The sequence below is a fragment of the Palaemon carinicauda genome, chromosome 13, assembly GCF_036898095.1.
Source record: "Palaemon carinicauda isolate YSFRI2023 chromosome 13, ASM3689809v2, whole genome shotgun sequence".
Taxonomy (NCBI): Eukaryota; Metazoa; Arthropoda; class Malacostraca; order Decapoda; family Palaemonidae; genus Palaemon; species Palaemon carinicauda.
Genome location: NC_090737.1, coordinates 71,902,944 through 71,921,703, shown reverse-complemented (window position 1 = coordinate 71,921,703; position 18,760 = coordinate 71,902,944). Strand labels below are relative to the sequence as shown.

Below are 18,760 nucleotides of genomic sequence, written 5' to 3'. Positions count from 1 at the left end.
CATCAGGCAACCAACCCATTAATGTAGAGATAACAATGGGAAGAAGATGATGGTATAAGATCCTAGAATTCACTGTATGTAAATATGTAATTTCCTATATCTTATATCCAAACCTTGAATTTCTAGTCAAGGTAAAAGATATACAGTATGTACAGTATAACAATGAATTAATCTCTCTCTCTCTCTCTCTCTCTCTCTCTCTCTCTCTCTCTCTCTCTCTCTCTCTCTCTCTCTCACTGAGGGACCTGGGGGAACCCAAACATAGAATAAGGATAAGTCTCTCTCTCTCTCTCTCTCTCTCTCTCTCTCTCTCTCTCTCTCTCTCTCTCTCTCTCTCTCTCTCTCTCTCTCTCTCTCTCTCTCTCTCTCTCTCTCTCTCTCTCTCTCTCTCTCTCTCTGTGTGTGTGTGTGTGTGTGTGTGCGCTGTTTCTTGCATTTCGATATATCAGGAAATATGATAATCATCACTCGTTTTCATCTTCTAGTATATGATATCTTCAAAATTGTCTGGATAATGTCAGTCAACATCATAGAAATTATTAGGCAACATCTGAATGACATCACATAACCTTCACCAGGCTGTATTTAGATGCTTTCTTTGTTGAAGACAAGTGGTGACCAGTGGTACTTACAAACTTTGTCTGAATGAGAGCTATTAAGTGAATTCGTGGTTAAGGATGGACTGTGATTTTAGATACCGAGTAGATTTGCTTCTGTGAAATTTTATCTTTATTTTTTAACTTTGGTTGGCTGTTAAACTAAAGACATAAACAATTGAGTCTTAGTGTCTTAAATATTTGAAGTATTTTTACATGTGAAGCAAAGCCTTTACAATTAATTCATAGTAAGTTATTGGGAAGGAGATCCATTGCTGAATTGCCTCTTGCTGTTTGCATATTTGGTTGCATGCATGGAAATATTTGGGACTGGTTATTATGCTACTAATTTTCAGTAATTAGTGAAAATTATTTGGTTAAATTTAAATTATTTTTATTGATAATTATTTATAACTTAATAAAGTTATCTTTTCAGTTGCTGCAGCAAAGGAGGCAGTATCAAAAGAATCTAATAGAGATTTGGAGAAGAAGAAAGGATTATCAGTAGTGTTATTTGAAGATGTAAGTGTTACTGGATGTTGTTCATGTAACTGTCATATCTTTCTTTCATTTTGAATTTTTAGAGTAATATGCTTATGAAAATTATCATTGTCATAATTTGTAAATTTTTCAATTTTAAAAGCAGTTACCTGAACCTATGTTCGTCATTAGGGTGTGTAAATATATATATATATATATATATATATATATGTATATATATATATATATATATATATATATATATATATATATATATATACATGTACAGTGAACCCTCGTTTATCGCGGTAGATAGGTTCCAGACGCGGCCGCGATAGGTGAAAATCCGCGAAGTAGTGACACCATATTTACCTATTTATTCAACATGTATATTCAGACTTTTAAAACCTTCCTTTGTACGTAGTACTGTTAACAAACTACCCTTTAATGTACAGAACACTTAATGCATGTACTACAGTACCCTAAACTAAAACAGGCACAAATATTAAAGGCAATTTTATATCATGCTTTTACTAAACACGCTAAAAAGCACGTTAAAAAAGGGCAACCAATGTTTTGTTTACATTTATCTCTGATCATAATGAAGAAACAAACTGGAGGTAGAGCTTTGCTTATTACCCAGACATATTTCCCATACTATTCCCTTAGAACTACATCACATCTACTTACTTTAGATATATATATATATATATATATATATATATATATATATATATATATTTATATGTATACACATATACATACCTACATATATACATAAATACATGCATATATATATATATATATATATATATATGGGTTATGGAAAAAATCCGCGAAGTGGTGAATCCGCGATGGTCGAACCGCGAAGTAGCGAGGGTTCACTGTATATATATATACATACATATACAGTCAGCGCGGATCGCTGTGTCCAGGCAGCATCCGCCATGCATTCAATTTGGTCCCCCACTAAATATCAATGCTAATACACAATAAAAATCAATAAAAATTTAATTGAACACTCACCAATATCCGTGCTACTTGTCTATAGGGTAGCCTTTCCTCTTCCTGACCTCCAAAAGTCGTCGAGGAACACTATCGGCGAGGTTTTGGAGTATTTCGGCAGGTATTTCAGCCGCTTACCATAGCTAAAGATTCTGTTTTACCCCTACCAAGATAAAAGTAGCCACCAAAAAATTACAGTGCAGTAGTCAACCCATTGAGTGAAGTAGAAATATGTTATTTAAGATAATGCATAAAGAATAGGCCAGACTATTCGGTCTATGTGTAGGCAAAGGAAAAAGATCCACTGTAGTTTTATCGGGCCAGTCAAAGGACCCAGTAACTCTGGCAGTAGTATCTTAATGGGTGGTGGTTGTTACCATTATCTTATATTATGTATAAATATTGTAATGGAATTCTAACATCTACTTAGTAGTTACCATTTTGCTACATCTCACTGTTTATGGCATGAGGCATTTCTTTTGAAGAAACTCTTTAGCTGTGATAAGCTTCTCTTCCAGTTGCACATTCCAAAATCAAAACTTTGTTCTCTAATCTTGGGTAGGGCCATAGATTCAGTACCTTGGTCTTCCACTGCCTTGGGCTACAGCTCTTTTGCGTGATGGTACACTCAGGCACACTAATCTATCTCAGATCTCTTTCTGTTGTTGATTTTTAAAGTTTTTATAGTACTGTATATATATGAAAGTTTTATTTTAATGTCACTGTCTTAATATTTTTATATAATGGATTATTACTCCCCTTGTAGTTGATTTCCTTTCCTCACTGGGATATTTTTCCCTGATGGAGCCCTTGGGCTTTTAACATCCTGCTTTTCCAAATATGGTTGTAGCTTAGCTAGTAATAATAATAATAATAATCATAATCATACAGTAATAATAACAACAATAACAGGCAGGCAGCATGGAAATACAGTACTGTACAATCCTCTTAAATTCTGCCTCGGTATTAAGCTGTAACAGTATAAAGCTATATTAATGGAAAGATATTTACTTGAAGATATGGGGAACATGGAAAAACCTCTCTTATTTTCAATATTATTGACATGATGTAATGATGGAGAGATTTTAAATATTTGTGATAGGAAATTTTGAAATTACCAGAGATTTAATGCTAGATTCATTTCTATTTTTGTATTGGATTAACATATTTTTTATATTTATTTATGCTATGTACCAGGTATATTACACTTGTTTAATGGCTTGTAAGAGGAATCATATAAATTAACCCCTTTTATTTTTCATATTCTTGCAGATAGATATTGTCTTTGAAGAGTCAGATGAAGGATTTCTTTCTACTGTGAATAACTTTATGATAACTACAAAAAGACCTATCATCCTTACTGTAAGTCACCCCTCCTATAGTGCTTTGAGTAAAATTAAAAGCCATTATGAAAGGCTGGACTTTGAACCGCCGGCAGAGGATCTCATAGGTACGAATTATTTTTTGTTTTGTTTATGTACTCGTTACTTAATCCTTTTATTGTCTACCAGAGGTAGTAGATGTCAATACAACTCTGTCACTGGGTAGCTAAATGTCAGATATCTTCTTAATTTACTGTTCACATAAGATTTATGATTGTGATTATATTTGGTGGTTATTACTTGGGAATATTGGGACAGTAATTATATACCAAAAGATGGATGTACAGAGTTGTAATAGATCTTTGGACAAGTAAAAGGAATAAATAAATAATGATAAGACAAAAAAAGGTGAAATTGACACGAAAGGGCAATAATTTCATATGAAGGGTTTAATAAAATAATTAAGAACGGTGAAGTTAATACAACAAATATTAGAAAGAAATAAAGTTGGCAAGCCTGTGCTTTTATGTGCTACAGGGAGAGAACGAGACCATTCACTTAATTTAGTGATTAACCAATACTAAGAAAACACATGGAGTTATTGAATAAAAAGTATGCAAAAGGCTGTGAAAATGGCTAATTGTCAGGTTGACGTTTTGTTTAAAGTATCAAACAACTGAGGAAGTCATAATAATGAGACAGGTACAGGGTAAGCATCACAGCAAATGGATCATTAGTGTGCATTTGATTAAATACCAAGATAAAGTACAAAAAATATCATTGATCTAATAAAGATTAAAGATGAAAATAGTGTCAGGAATATCACTGTGAATGCAATACAGTAATCCCTCCTGTATGTGTACAAAGAGCTTTAAGGTGTGTGCAAATATGGAAGGGATTAATAAAGTTGAGTTAACCTAGGCTATCCCGTGTTACTTACTACAAAATGCAGTTTAACACTTTCTAGTCTATGCAAGCAGACATTAAGTTAATACTAATGTATAGAATCCTGGTAGTTTGTAGCGCTACGGCCAAGCGTCCTAATTTGCTTATTATCGCTCCGACTGTTATCTTGTATAGAATAAAAACGTTTGGAAATGGTCTACGGATCTTAAATATGTTGTGTAAAGGGGGGGGGGAGGTTTCGGGGGGGGGGCGCAGCCCCTCTGGGTAAGGACATGGCTTTTAGCATAAGTTAGGTGAGTTTTTTAAGTTAGCTTCTCCTGTCGTACTCGTAGGTAAGGAAACTGTTGTGTAAGGGGGGGGGGGGGAAGCCCCCCTGGATAAGGATACGGCTTTTAGCATAGGTTAGGTGGGTTTTTTAAGTTAGCTTCTCCCGCCAAAATCGTTTTTAGAACGACGGCCACAGTTCAGAATATTCCCGTTTTCTACGGGATCTGGCCGTCACCCTACAAAGGCTCCTAGAATCCAAAGAAGAAAAATATATTTGTCATTTAAGTAAGTTTGAAAAACAAAATCCCCAATGTTATACAATCTTATTAAGCAAAACACATCATTAATTATTATTATTACTAGGTAAGTTACAACCGTAGTTGTAAAATCAGGATGCTTTAAGCCCAAAGGTTTTGACAGGGGAAAATAGCCCCAGGGGGAAAGGAAAACATGAGATCTATAATATGTTTCTCAAAATTTATGGCCAAATCATGTCTCGCCGATGTAACGTGCTGAGTTGATGTTAATGCATAGAATCCAAATTAACATAATTCAAGTGTGTACAGTATTAAAAACAAAATCTACAAAATTGAAGAATAGTATTAAGCAAAATTCTGTATCACATTTGAGACCTTTGTCACAATGAAGTATCAAAATCCCTGACTGATCATAGCAAGAATTTGTACAGTACTATCATACAAAAGCAATCAATAGATAGTGAATATACAGGAAAGTGTGATGTGTAATGTATGCATTTTGAACTAATGTGTTTGATAGCTCCAATTTTTGAAACATTGAATGAAATATGTGTAATGGTGAAGATTAGTTTTGTTTTGCCATTGGTTTGCCTAAGCAAATGACTGAATTCCAAACTATTTCTAGGTATGTGAAATTTACTCTGGTTAAAATGATTCAATTTTTCTACCATGTTTTAGGACTTGATTATGTTTAAACCAGAAATCTAATTCACTTGTCCTTTTTCTACCTTAGCACAATAAGGGGATATAAATTCAGAGAATGTATATATGTATCCTATTAACCCTTTTGCTACGATGATGTTATGCGTCAAAACATGCTTGGTAACACGCACTGTGATGTCTGGATACGTCAGGGAATTCAAGAAATTGTAAAGCTCAGGATTTCGAATAAAAAAGATTAGCAGAAAATACTAACCAAGCATACTAAGGATGTCATAAATTGTGGATATGTAAATATACAATCTGAGGTGTGAGATTGGAAGTATGTTTAGGAATAGAAGGATGGATGTATTGGCTTTGTGTAAGACAAAGATAAAAGGGAAGGGTGAAGTGTCTGGGATTGAAAGGGGATGAGCAAGAGAGGGTGTGGCTTTATTGATGAGTGAATGGATGACAGATAAAGTAGTGGAATGGAAGGAGATATCATCTAGGTTAATGTGGGTAAGGGTTAGGTTGGGTAGGGAATGTTGGGTTTTTGTTAGGTGTATGGGCCAGGTTGTAAAAAAAGTGAAGAAGAGCGGAATGAGTTCTGGAATGAATTGAACTAGGTGAGTAGAAGGAATTATGTAGTTGGCATGGATGACCTGAATGCTAGAGTGAGCGCTGGAGAGGTAGAAGGTGTCATTGGGAAGTATGGCGTACCAGGTAAAAAGGAGTGGTGAGAGACTAGTGGATATGTGTGTTGAGCAAGATATGGTGATAAGTTATAGCTTTTTTAGAAATAAAAATAAAAACAAGTATACATGGGTAAGAGTGGCATATGGAAGAGTGATAGAAAGGGCTTTATTGGACTATGTGTTGATAACTAGAAGAATATTTGGAAGATTGAAAGAGGTGCACGTGTTTAGGGGTATGGCTAGCGGTATGTCTGATCATTTTTTGGTGGAAGGAAAACTAGTTGTAGCAAAAGAGAGTAAGGAAAGCTGGCTCAAGAATTGAAGAGACAGTGAAAGATGGAAATGGAAGGTTGCTAAAAGGAGAGGAAGCAAGGAAAAGGTGGGCGTAGTATTTTGAAAGTTACTGAAGGTTGAGGATAATAGGGAGGCAAATATAATTGCTGTTGCAGGTGTTGAGGTGCCGGTGATGGGAGATGAGAATGAGAGAGAGATTACAATAGAGGAAGTGAGGAGAGCACTAGATGGAATGAGAGTAGGAAAAGCATCTGGTATGGATGGTGTGAGAGCTGAGATGTTGAAGGAAGGGGGTGTAACTGTACTTGAATGGTTGCTGAGATTGTTTAATATGTGTTTTTTGTTGTCAATGGTACAAGTAGATTGGGTTTGTGCATGTATTGTACCACTATATAAGGGTAAGGGAGATGTGCATGAGTGTTGTAATTCAAGAGGTATTAGTTTCTCGAGTGTGGTTGGAAAAGTGTATGGTAGAGTACTGATTAATAGGATTAAGGATAAAACGAAGAATGCAATCTTAGATGTTCAAGGTGGTTTAGAAGACGTAGGGGTTGTATGAATCTGATTTTTACAGTTAGGCAGATATGCGAGAAATATTTAGCAAAAGGGTAAGGAGGTGTATGTTGCATTTATAGATCTGAAGAAAGCATATGATAGAGTTGATAGGGAAGCAATGTGGAATGTGATGACGTTATATGGAGTTGGTGGAAGGTTGTTGCAAGCAGTGAAAAGTTTCTACAAAGGTAATAAAGCATATGTTAGGATAGGAAATGAAGTGAGTGATTGGTTTCCAGTGAGAGTGGGGCTGCGACATGGATGTGTGATGTCGCCATGGTTGTTTAACTTGTATGTTGATGGAGTGGTGAGAGAGGTGTATGGATGAGGATTGAAACTGATAGACGAGAATGATCATGAATGGGAGGTAAATCAGTTGTTGTTTGCGGATGAAACTGTACTGGTTGTAGACTCGGAAAAGAAGGTTGGCCGATTAGTGGCAGAATTTGGAAGGGTATGTGAGAGAAGGAAGTTGAGAGTTAATGTGGGTAAGAGTAAGGTTATGAGATGTACGAGAAGGGAAGGTGGTGCGAGATTGAATGGTATGTTGAATGGAGAGTTACTTTGGGGATTAGATCAGTTAAGTACTTGGGGTCTGTTGTTGCAGCAAATGGTGGAGTGGAAGCAGATGTACATCAGAGAGTGAATGAAGGGTGCAAAGTGCTGTGGGCAGTTAGTGAAGTAGTAAAAAATAGAGGGTTGGGCATGAATGTAAAGAGATTTCTGTATGAGAAAGTGATTGCACCAACTGTGATATATGGATCGGAGTTGTGGAGAATGAAAGTGACAGAGAGACAGAAATTGTATGTGTTTGAGATGAAGTGTCTAAGGAGTATGGCTGGTGTATCTCGAGTAGATAGGGTTAGGAACCAAGTAGTGAGAGTGAGAACGGGTGTAAGAAATGATTTAGCAGCTAGAGTGGATATGAATGTGTTGAGGTGGTTTGGCCATATCGAGGAATGGAAAATGGCTGTCTGCTAAATGTAGAAGAAATTGTGAACAATGGCATCTTTTTAATCTCCACGATTCGCAGAATTGGCCCTTTGCCCTTCAGTCCTACCATAAACCTGAGAGAGAGTACATACCTGAGTTTGACATCTGATATTCACTCATTTTTACTTTTGTTTTTTGCGTTTTCGGCAAGAATTTTATCAGTTCAAAGAGGAAAAGAAAATTTCAACATCTTGTTAACATTAGGAAGAAGAAAATTCACTCTATTAAGAGTTTAGAAGAGGGTAATATCAGTAGTGCAGAGAGCGCGAGAGAGTGTGTTGTGGATAGAGGAGTGGCCGCCTTGCCTCACAGGAGCCAAAAGAAGCAAGATATTGAGCAAAAGGATCTTCATTTATGATTAAATTATGATAAATAACTTTTTATTAATACCAAAAAAGAACATAAAATTCATAATAACCATGATATATTAATATTGTGTGTAAAAATGCAAAGAAAAACTTTGAACACCCATATCTTAAAAATATACTTTTGACCTTCAGATTCAATAGTCTCCCTTAGTTTTAAAGATGTAGCATTGAAATTTGGGAAATGACTTTGAAATACATTATAAAACAATGAAATGAAGTCCTTTTTCCAATTTTTGTTTCATATTTGTTTTCTTATTTTTTCCCCAGATTTTTAGGGTTTATTTTTTTTTACTACAATGAAAAAATTCATATCTGACAAAAAAATTTACTTTTAGAAAAAAAAAATTCATATTATTGGAGGTCTATATCAGTTCTATATAGGGTAGTAATCCCAGATCTTAGTAATAATTATCAAGGTAGGAGATAGAATTTAAAAAAAAAAAACACTAATTTTCAGGATAAATCGCCCTGGCCTCGCAAAACCGAAGGTAAGGGGCAAAAATACTTTGCAGTTTGGAGATGTCCTAAATCACCTTTGAAGTTCACCAAACAGAGCATAAAGGCTGAAAAAAAATCACAAAAACAAATGGGTTACATAAAGAGACAATTCAAATACAGAAACAAAGACACTGTACTACAGCTGTACACATCACTAGTAAGACCCCATCTAGAATACGGAGTCCAGTTCTGGACTCCAAGTATTCAGAAGGATATAGATAGACTGGAAGCAGTGCAAGCTAGGGTCACCAAACTAGTTTCAACTCTGAGGCAATTTGGATATAAATGGAGGATGGAACACTTGAACTTATTTGATCTACAAACTCGACGACTAAGGGGACAGTTAATAGAGGCACTTAAAATTCTTAAAGGATTAACAAATGTAGATTACAACAATCTATTCACGCCTAGCACAATTGAGTCTAGAGGTAAAGGATAGAAACTGGAATTGAAAAGATACAACACCACTATACATGGCAATTTCTTTACAAAATAGAAAATACTTGGAATCGACTTCCTGCTGATATAGTACACTGTAACATGGTAAATGAGTTAAAGAATAAATTTGATAAGATCATAAGAACTCTAAATGCTTAAAGTAAATTGGTCTACCAAAGAGCAAATGGAGTCTCTGCTGATAGACTAAGTCTTTGAGACATCCAAAATAGTTGTAACTCCTTGTAACACACACACACACACACACTCTCTCTCTCTCTCTCTCCTCTCTCTCTCTCTCTCTCTCTCTCTCTCTCTCTCTCTCTCTCTCTCTCTCTCTCTCTCTTTTTTGGATATTTTCATTACATTTCTATACAACGTAAAGTCCATTATTACTGACGATTAGTTTTATATCTTTCGACGGCTATTTATCGTTGAATTATTACGGAATAATGTATTGTAGTCACTTCAATGAATATAACGTTTTTTGTATTTTTTTCACAAAATCATAATACTTTACTATTATTTTAGAGAAAATCATATAAAACAAATTTCTGAATGCAAATGGAAAATTCAAATAGTTTTAGTTGTTTAGAGTGAAATACAATGGAAAATAAAACAAACTTTTGAAAAATGTATTCTGTAATCAGCATTAAAACAAATTAACATGGAAATTTTAGTTATTATAGAGTAAGTGAGCAAGTATATCCAACGGTGACAAATGTTATACATAGCTTTAGTAGCGGATCCGTAGCCTCTAAGTGAAGGGATTAGGAGTTTAAAAGTTATTGGAATTAATTCAATAAGGTGTAATGAGCTTATTTTTTTCCAATGCATCCCATTTTTTTATATTTCTTATCAATACAATAGTCTTATTTTCAAAGAACATGCAGATTTAGCTGAAGAACCTCTTGCTATATTGAAAGTTAAAGATAAGAGTTACATGAAGAATCTTACAATTTTGGAAGGTAAAGATAGTGATGTTAAGGAAGCGACTACTGTACCTTGTTTCATTTCAATATGAATTTACCCTTGAAAAAGGGTCCTGCTTGCAGATCATGGGCAGAATCTGAGGCTCAAGAAGTGGAGATTTGAGATCATTTTTGGTTTCTTTTTAAAGGTTTAAGTGTCTGTTGTTCCTTCTATCCTCATAAGCAATGTGTTTAAGAAAAAATATGTAGAATAGGTTTGCATTATACTTTCATGTCTTTTCTCAACAGTTATTGGACCAATAAAAGGGAAGGTTTTTATTTATTCATTGCAAATATGGAAGGGTCCTACATTACGAGTGAAGATTTACACAAATTGGTTTTGAATATATTTTGATTTATGATAGGTTATATTATCTTTCTCGTATATTAAGGAATGTGGTAGTCAGTTATAATATGACTTAACTCATCAATATAAACAGAATTCTGATAATAAAACTTGATTTGATACTTCTGAGTCCCACAAATTCTTCCTCCTCTCCACTACAATGATAGGTCCGAGCTTATAAAGGTGAACAACATTCATGTAGTGATTCTTATGAGTTTCATAGTGACCACCTGTCACAACCTGTCACAAATTCTGTTCTCAAGTATGAGTATAAAACCACACTATACCCAGCGCAGCTTGAAATTGACTATAGGGTAAGGCACTATGTTTAACCGGGATTACCCCACTGTTGCTACATATCCACAGATCACCATCTTGCCTTCTTTCGCCAACTCCATCCACCTCCTTACCTTTTGTCTCCGTTTTTCTTTCTCTCACTCTATTTCTATATAAAACGGGTGTTCTTCCAAAATTATTTTTAACTTATTTCTATGAACCTCCTTCCCTGATGTTCGTATTGCTTGTCCTCCAGAAGCTGTTTACTGTAATCAACTTTTACCTGTAAAATTTTTTTAGAGTGAAAAATTCTCCCATTTTCTATCCTTTCCATAAACATGCCCATAGTAAAGGAAAGACTAATCTAGCTGTAAGTGGTAACTGACATGCCAGTCTCATTTGTTTCATCAGTTTCTTAGTCGTGTTGGTACCGATTGGACCTAATCCATATTATTTGCATTAAGATGTCTTTCCATGGTTTTTCTTAGCAATTACTCTTGGAGTGTGCCTTGGAAATTTTTCTAGTTCTTTATCGACAATCCCTAGATATATTGTATCAGCAGCAATAATGATTTAAATACCATTGTGAAAAGTGCAGTTCTGTCATGGTACCTCTCATAGAAAAGTATGCTACAATGACTGCCGATCAAGTTGACAGTGCAAATGTTGAAGAAATGTTGCTGTTAGGTCAGGAGAAAAGCCAGGGAATGCTAGGCTGGTTGATTGCAGCGGGGATGACGAAGATAAGTCATACCTCCACCTTTAGACAATTCACTTATGAGCTAACTTTTGATAGTGATGATCTTTATAAGCTCTTAACATTCGTTGCTTCCTTTGTTGAAGTTTTCTAATGTAAATCGTCTCTGAAAAAGGGTAACTGGTCCCACCCACCCTGTTGCCAACCTAACCTAACTCCCCAAGTTGAGTCTAGTGATAATAGTTTCTTTCAAAAAGGGTGTTTAGAGTTTGCTGTGCATTACGGATTAGAAAGGCTTTCACATACATACATGCATATACCAAGGCACTTCCCCAATTTTGGGGGGTAGCCGACATCAAACAAATGAAACAAAAAAGGGGACCTCTCCTCTCTACGTTCCTCCCAGGCTGACAAGGGACTCAACCGAGTTCGGCTGGTACTGTTAGGGTGCCACAGCTCACCCTCCCCCATTACAGTATCCACCACAGATGAAGCTTCATAATGCTGAATCCCCTACTGCTGCCTTTCACAGAACCTCAAATTCTATAAATACTTTAGATCATTCTGCTGATAAACCTTTACATGCTGCAATCGTAGTCTCTATAAGACTTGATTGTGAGACAGAAGACTGAATGGGTAATCTGGATCCTTATATCCATTCACTCACTAAAGTTAGTGCTCCTGAATTATATCGTATAACATAGGTAGATGGTATGGCATATCGTATGATTCCCTTAAATCATGTTAGGGCGAACAAAGTTTCACCTAAACGCAGTAGTTTGTATCATGTTTCATTTGGCAGTATGTTCCTTTTGCTTGCTAGCTCAGATACTAGCTCATCACAGATTAATTCAAGCGTAGTAAATGTAGGTACTGCATATGTTAACAAATCAGGACAGTACTTTGTACACTAGGGAGGCGTCTTCCATATTCACTCAAGTTGTAAATAATCCAGGAAATCAGCATACTTTCTTCATGTTCAATTTGCAGTACAGGAAAATGGAGAGTAAGAAACACAAAGGAAACCTTGAAGGTGAGGAATTATCTCCTTTCCAAACTTTATGTAACGTTATTACTAAAGTATCCTAATAAGTTGAGTGGAGTCTGTTTGGTACCTTTTTATTCTTCCAAATCTACTGAAGTAACCTCTTCCAAGGCTGGTTATATCCCAAAAAGGCAATATGAAACATAATTTGAAGTTAGGTCACAGTACAGTGATCCCTCGTTTATCGAGGTTAATGGGGACCGGAGACCCCAGTGATAGGTGAAAATCTGCGAAGTAGGATGGGGCCCCTCCCTCGTAATTTTTGTATGTGTATGGGTACAAAAATGTTTAAAATACTGTATGTATATATATGCTTTATATACAGTATATTATGCTTCAATATATTGTATTTGAAGTATGAAATCATTACAGTACAGTGCTGTAATGTATACTACATTCACTCACAAATATTTTACATAAATCTACAAATAATATATATTACCTCACTCATGTATTTTACTTAAATCTGTAGTTTTTAATTACTGCATACAAACCATTCACTCACACACACACACACACTATCATACGATACGATAGTATGGTGTTCTAACACTCACCAATGACAGTACTGTAGTATCTTCAGCTGTTATGACGACGATGACGCTGCAAATGATGATGATGATAAGGCTGATGACGATGACAGACCTGTACAGTTCGATGAATGTGATGATAAATGATGATGATGGTGTTACTGCACAGGTATAATGAGGCCTTTAAAGCAGTTCTGGAAGCCCCTTGTCATTATCAGATATCGGTGCTGGGTCATCGTCATCTGCTTGTGAGAGAGACACAGAGGCTCCCACTCCACTCGTAGAGGGTCAAGGTTCACCCAAAGGCTCTTCTGCAGGAGGCGCTTATGGTGTAGCTGGATTTTTCAACTTTGTCAAGAACATGGTGATGGGTAGTTGCTGTCGTTGCTTTTTCTTTAGTTGCAAAATACCCTTGTATAATGTCATAACCCCATCAACACTGTTATAAAACTCGACAGCTCGAACCATGTTCTCATCGACTTCTTGTGTAGAGTGTTGCAATGCCCTTGCCATTTTGCACATTTCTTGCTGATTCTCCAGAGTAAGCCCAGTCTTACTAATTTCTTTATCTTGCTCTTCTTCACTCGCTGACTTTGTCATTTCAAGGAGGTCTTCGTCTGTCAGCGTGTCTGAATGGCCCTCGATAAGGCTGTTCACGTCGTCTTCCATCATGTCAGCGAATCCTTTATCCTTAATTATGCGGGCCAGCGTCACCGCCTTCTCCACTGCCGAGTGATGAATTTCGTCAGGAGTGAAGCCTGCGTAATCATGAACAACAGGAGACCATAATTTCTTCCAACTTGAACTGATGGTTTCTGTTTTCATTTCTTGCAATGCTTGCTGCAAGTTAGTCAAACATGATGCAATGTTGTACGTGGGCCAGTACTTTTTCGAGGTGAAGCCTTCTTCGTCATCGTTGTCGTCGTCATCAACTGCCGCGACGAGGCCCTCCATCGTGGCACGAGTGTAGAGTGCCTTAAATGCACAAATGACCCCTTGATCCGTCGGCTGTATAAGCGCTGTGGTGTTAGAGGGGCAGAAACTCTACCTGCACCCCATCATACTGCAGGTCTGTTGCATGGCTTCCAGCACAGTCCATCAAGAGAGAGACCTTGAAAGGGAGGCCCTTCTCAGCCAGATATAGCTTTACCTCAGGAACAAAGCAGTGAATGAACCAGTCGGCTGTCAGGGCTTTAGTTATCCAGGCCTTTGCGTTATTCATCCAATAGATGGGGAGCATAGCCTTATTTTTATTTTTCAAGGCCCGTGGATTTTTTGCCTTATAAATAAGGCCTGGCTTTATCATAAAACCTGCAGCATTACCACACATGATAAGTGTGACTCAGTCCTTGTGCACCTTGTAGCCTGGTCTGTAAAATGTACGTGATGGCAATCTCTTCCAAAAAAGACTTGTCTCGTCCATGTTGAAAACTTGTTCGGGGAAGTACTAGCCATCCTTAATCATTTTTGGAAATTCAGCCGCCACGTAATGACGGGTAGCATCGGTGTCGGCAGAGGCAGCCTCGCCATACAAAGGCACGCTTTTGAGGCCGTATCACTTTTGAAACTTGTCGAACCAGCCTTTGCTGGCTGTAAAGCCTCATCCTCAAGGGAGCGAATCACTCGTCATAGTGCTAGTACGCTGTGGTTCGTCAGCATCATCTTCATCAGCTTCTTCTTTTTCATTGTCATCAGGCAATCAGGCAAGGTTTGAACAAAGAGAGACTTGGTCTTTGTCCTGATCATATTAGTATCCAAACACGTTTATTTTCCTACAATCTGCAATCCACAAGGCTAATTCAGCTTCCATCTTAACAATTCGCTTATTACATAGCGTTACCTCACGTTTCGCTTTGTTAAACGTTATTGTGGCAGTGCTGCAGATGTTCACTTCATCTTTCTTTACATAGCGCACAGTAGATTCGTTCACACTATAATGACGTGCCACCACGTCATAACTTCTGCCTTCCTTCAACATATCTTAAAATTTTACCTTTTCAGTGATTGTCATCGTCTTCCTCCTCCTCTTCGGCTCCCTAGAGGAATCTTTCATTGGGGCATGGTGCTTAGCAGGCATTTTAAGGCCTTTACAAAAGTTAAATGAATTACAGAACAGTATGAACGCAAGACACTTGTAATCGTACAGTACAGCGTGAACGAGAGACTGGCAGAGCGGCGGGATACACCAAGGGAAGATGCTGGGAAAGGATGTAATGATGCGCAGCCAATTAGCTCATAGGATACATCCACTCGTGCTCTGATTCGTCGATCTCGCACCAGTAACCAATCACGTGCCTTGTCTGACTTCGGGTATAAGAGCAAGCTGCTTTCCTTGTCTGGCAGCCCAGGAAGCTGCTTCTTTTGTGCATCAAGATGAAACAGGGCTGCTTTCCGCAATGCGGCGGTAATTTTTTATTTTCATTTTTCGACAAAAAAACCGCGAAGTGGCGAGGGATCACTGCTCATAAAGAATTGAATATAAGTATAATAAAAAGTTTGAAAGTAAAGGTACATTATAGGAGTAGTGCAAATACTTCCCTTAAATTTTGCAGAAACCTTTCTTTGCAAAGAGTTTTAGCTGCAGTTTAATGGCATACAAAGTTGATTTTCGTTAAACATTATCATAATGAATCATGGTTTCCTTATGAAAATTGCTGAAGTCTAGGCTCCATAGTGTCTATAAAGACATGGTCTAATTAATTTTGAGTTCAATTGATTTTTAACTCCCTTATCTATGAGTGTAGGGTTTTAATTTGATTATTGATTTGCTGTCAATGAAAAGTGATCATTTATTTTATGAAATACTCTTCAGAAACAAGCTACAGTCCAATATTTTGAATAGCTTTATTAAACAATTGATGGTTTGTTAAAAGTAATGGGAACAGGTAGTAAATCTTAACTATGGGGTATATTGCTTTTAGTGGTAAATTTTTCATATCTTTCCTTCTCAGGAGTCCCACTGCCAGCAGTTTGTGGGCATCAGCAATATGATCAATGAAGGTTCATAGAAATAAACAGAATTTAATAAAATTTCTTATTTCTATACTCACGTGATGATTATTACATGCCCACCCTCCTCCCGACTGCCTTGTGGTGTTAGGAGACTGGTGTGTCAGTTAATACTTACTTTACTAGGAGACTGTGTAAAGTCTTTTGACTGGCCAGACAGAACTACATTGGATCCTTCTCTCAGGTTACGGTTTATTTTCCCTTTGCCTACACACACACAGCGAATAGTCTGGCGTATTCTTTACTTATTCTCCTCTGTCCTCATACACCTGACAACACTGTGATTACCAAACAATTCTTCTTCACCCAAGGGGTTACTACACTGTAATTGTTCAGTGGCTACTTTCCTCTTGGCAAGGATAGAAGAGACTCCTTAGCTATGGTAAGCAGCTCTTCCAGGAGAACGACACTCCAAAATCGAACCATTGTTCTCTAGTCTTGGGTAGTGCCATAACCTCTGTACCATGGTCTTCCACTGTCCTGGGTTAGAGTTCTCTTGCTTGATGGTACACTCGGGCACACTATTCTATCTAATTTCTCTTCCTCTCGTTTTGTTAAAGTTTTTATAGTTTATATAGGAGATATTTATTTTAATGTTGGGAGAAGTACCAAGGTTTGGGTGGATGGATGGATGTGAAGGAAGCTCTAGGTGATAGGAGGATAGATGTGAGAGAGGCAAGAGAGCGTGCTAGAAATAGTAATGAATGGCGAGCGATTGTGACGCAGTTCCGGTAGGCCTTGCTGCTTCCTCCAATGCCTTAGATGATTGCGGAGGTAGCAGCAGTAGGGGATTCAGCATTATGAAGCTTCATCTGTGGTGGATAACGGGGGAGGGTGGGCTGTGGTACCCTAGCAGTACCAGCTGAACTCAGTTGAGTCCCTTGTTAGGCTGGGAGGAATGTAGAGAGTAGAGGTCCCTTTTTTGTTTTTGTTTCATTTGTTGATGTCGGCTACCCCCCAAAATAGGGGGAAGTGCCTTGGTATATGTATGTATGTATGTATGTATGTACTCTTAAAAATTCTATTTTTCCTTGTTTCCTTTCCTCACTGGGCTATTTTCCCTTTTGGAGTCCCTGGGCTTATAGCATTCTGATTTTCCAACTTAGGGTTGTAGCTTGGCAAGTAATAGTAATAATAATATAAAAAGGTCTATTAAACTGAACATCTGGAGGACAAACAATATGAACATCAGGTGAGTATAGAAATATAAAGTTCTATTATCAAAATTATGTTTTTATTCCACACTACCACTGATGTAAAAATCAAGGCATTTTTTGTATAAACGCTTACCCTATCCTAAACATGCATATGAGTGGTAGACCTCCCACACTCATATGCCAAGCTTTTGCAGCTACACATTGTGACACCCACACACTCGCTATGGACCTGTCCCTTGCTTCAAGCTTTCCATATGGCCACATTCATAACCAAGCTAAGGTAGTTATTTACAATGTTTACCAGGTATTAAGAGAGAAGAGATATGTTAGTACCATGTGACAACGGAGGGGGAATCCCTGTAAAACGAGGTGCCCTACCTTATTGTCCATTCTCACTGCACTGAGTATAGCTGGTATTTGGAGTGTAAGGATATAGGGTTAGAGAGGATTTTTTTTTATTCTAAGGTAAAGAACCTCATGCTTCATTGATATTAGGCATGTTACTCTTAGTTAGGTATTGAAATAGTAAATTGTTCCGTAATTGGAATACAAAGCTACGCTATTTATTTGGGTTATCACTTCTGGCGAAGCTGAAAGGAAGAGCCATTAAAATTTAGCGAGGGTTAACTACCCATCCCGCTAGTTGGGGGGAGGGTTGTGTAGCTCGCTACCCTTTCTACTCACACACCTGTGATTGAGCTCAGTTTGCTTTTGGCTCGGATGGTGAATGGTCGTTTCTGCTCTTCATCCTCACCAAATATTGGACTGCCATTAAAACTCTTTTTTGCTTTTTCTTTTTTCATTGTGCATGTGTTGACTTCAGCTGGCCGCGTGTACCTGCCCTGGACCTGAGAGCCTCTCCTGCGGTACTTCCATGTCCGCCAAGGATACCGATTCTCACACCCTTTCCCTTCCTGCAGAGGTCAACGGTGTGAAGTGGGTAATAAGTGTTTTGAGTGTCGGGAGTGGTCGGCCTTCCAGTGGGAAAGGTTTGGGCGATGGCGAAAGAAGAAGTCTAAGCGGGACTCTTCTCCTTCGTAGGTTTCTACAAAGCAGAAGATTTATCCAAAGCTCCTGCTCATTCGGTCTCCTCCGAGGGACTCTCGAGTAGTAGCGTAGGACACTTAACATCTGAACAACCTTGGTCATTGACAGACCCCTAGCGAAGTGGCCCCTCTCTCTCTCTCTCTCTCTCTCTCTCTCTCTCTCTCTCTCTCTCTCTCTCTCTCTCTCTCTCTCTCTCTCTCTCTCTCTCTCTCTCTCTCTCTCCCCGGGGGGGAGGGATCCATGACTTCATTTTTACAGGTTTGGTCATCCTTAGGGTTATTTAGACCCTCCAAGGAGAACCTGCTGCAGCTTCTTCACCGTGATGCTAGCTTGCAGCCCTCATCGATGTTAGAGCAGGATCCTTTGTCC

The 18,760-nt window shown here is 37.8% G+C and overlaps 1 protein-coding gene across 2 annotated transcripts in view; it reads left to right on the top strand.

The window, feature by feature from the left end:
* The window catches only part of LOC137652318 (ATPase family AAA domain-containing protein 5-like), a 334,913-nt gene that overhangs the window by 280,445 nt on the left and 35,708 nt on the right, over positions 1-18,760 (top strand). For both annotated transcript variants that reach the window (XM_068385648.1, XM_068385649.1), the window contains exons 14-15: positions 1,033-1,118; positions 3,354-3,531. In XM_068385648.1, the coding sequence (XP_068241749.1) occupies positions 1,033-1,118; positions 3,354-3,531 (264 nt within the window). The remainder of the gene's footprint in view (positions 1-1,032; positions 1,119-3,353; positions 3,532-18,760) is intronic.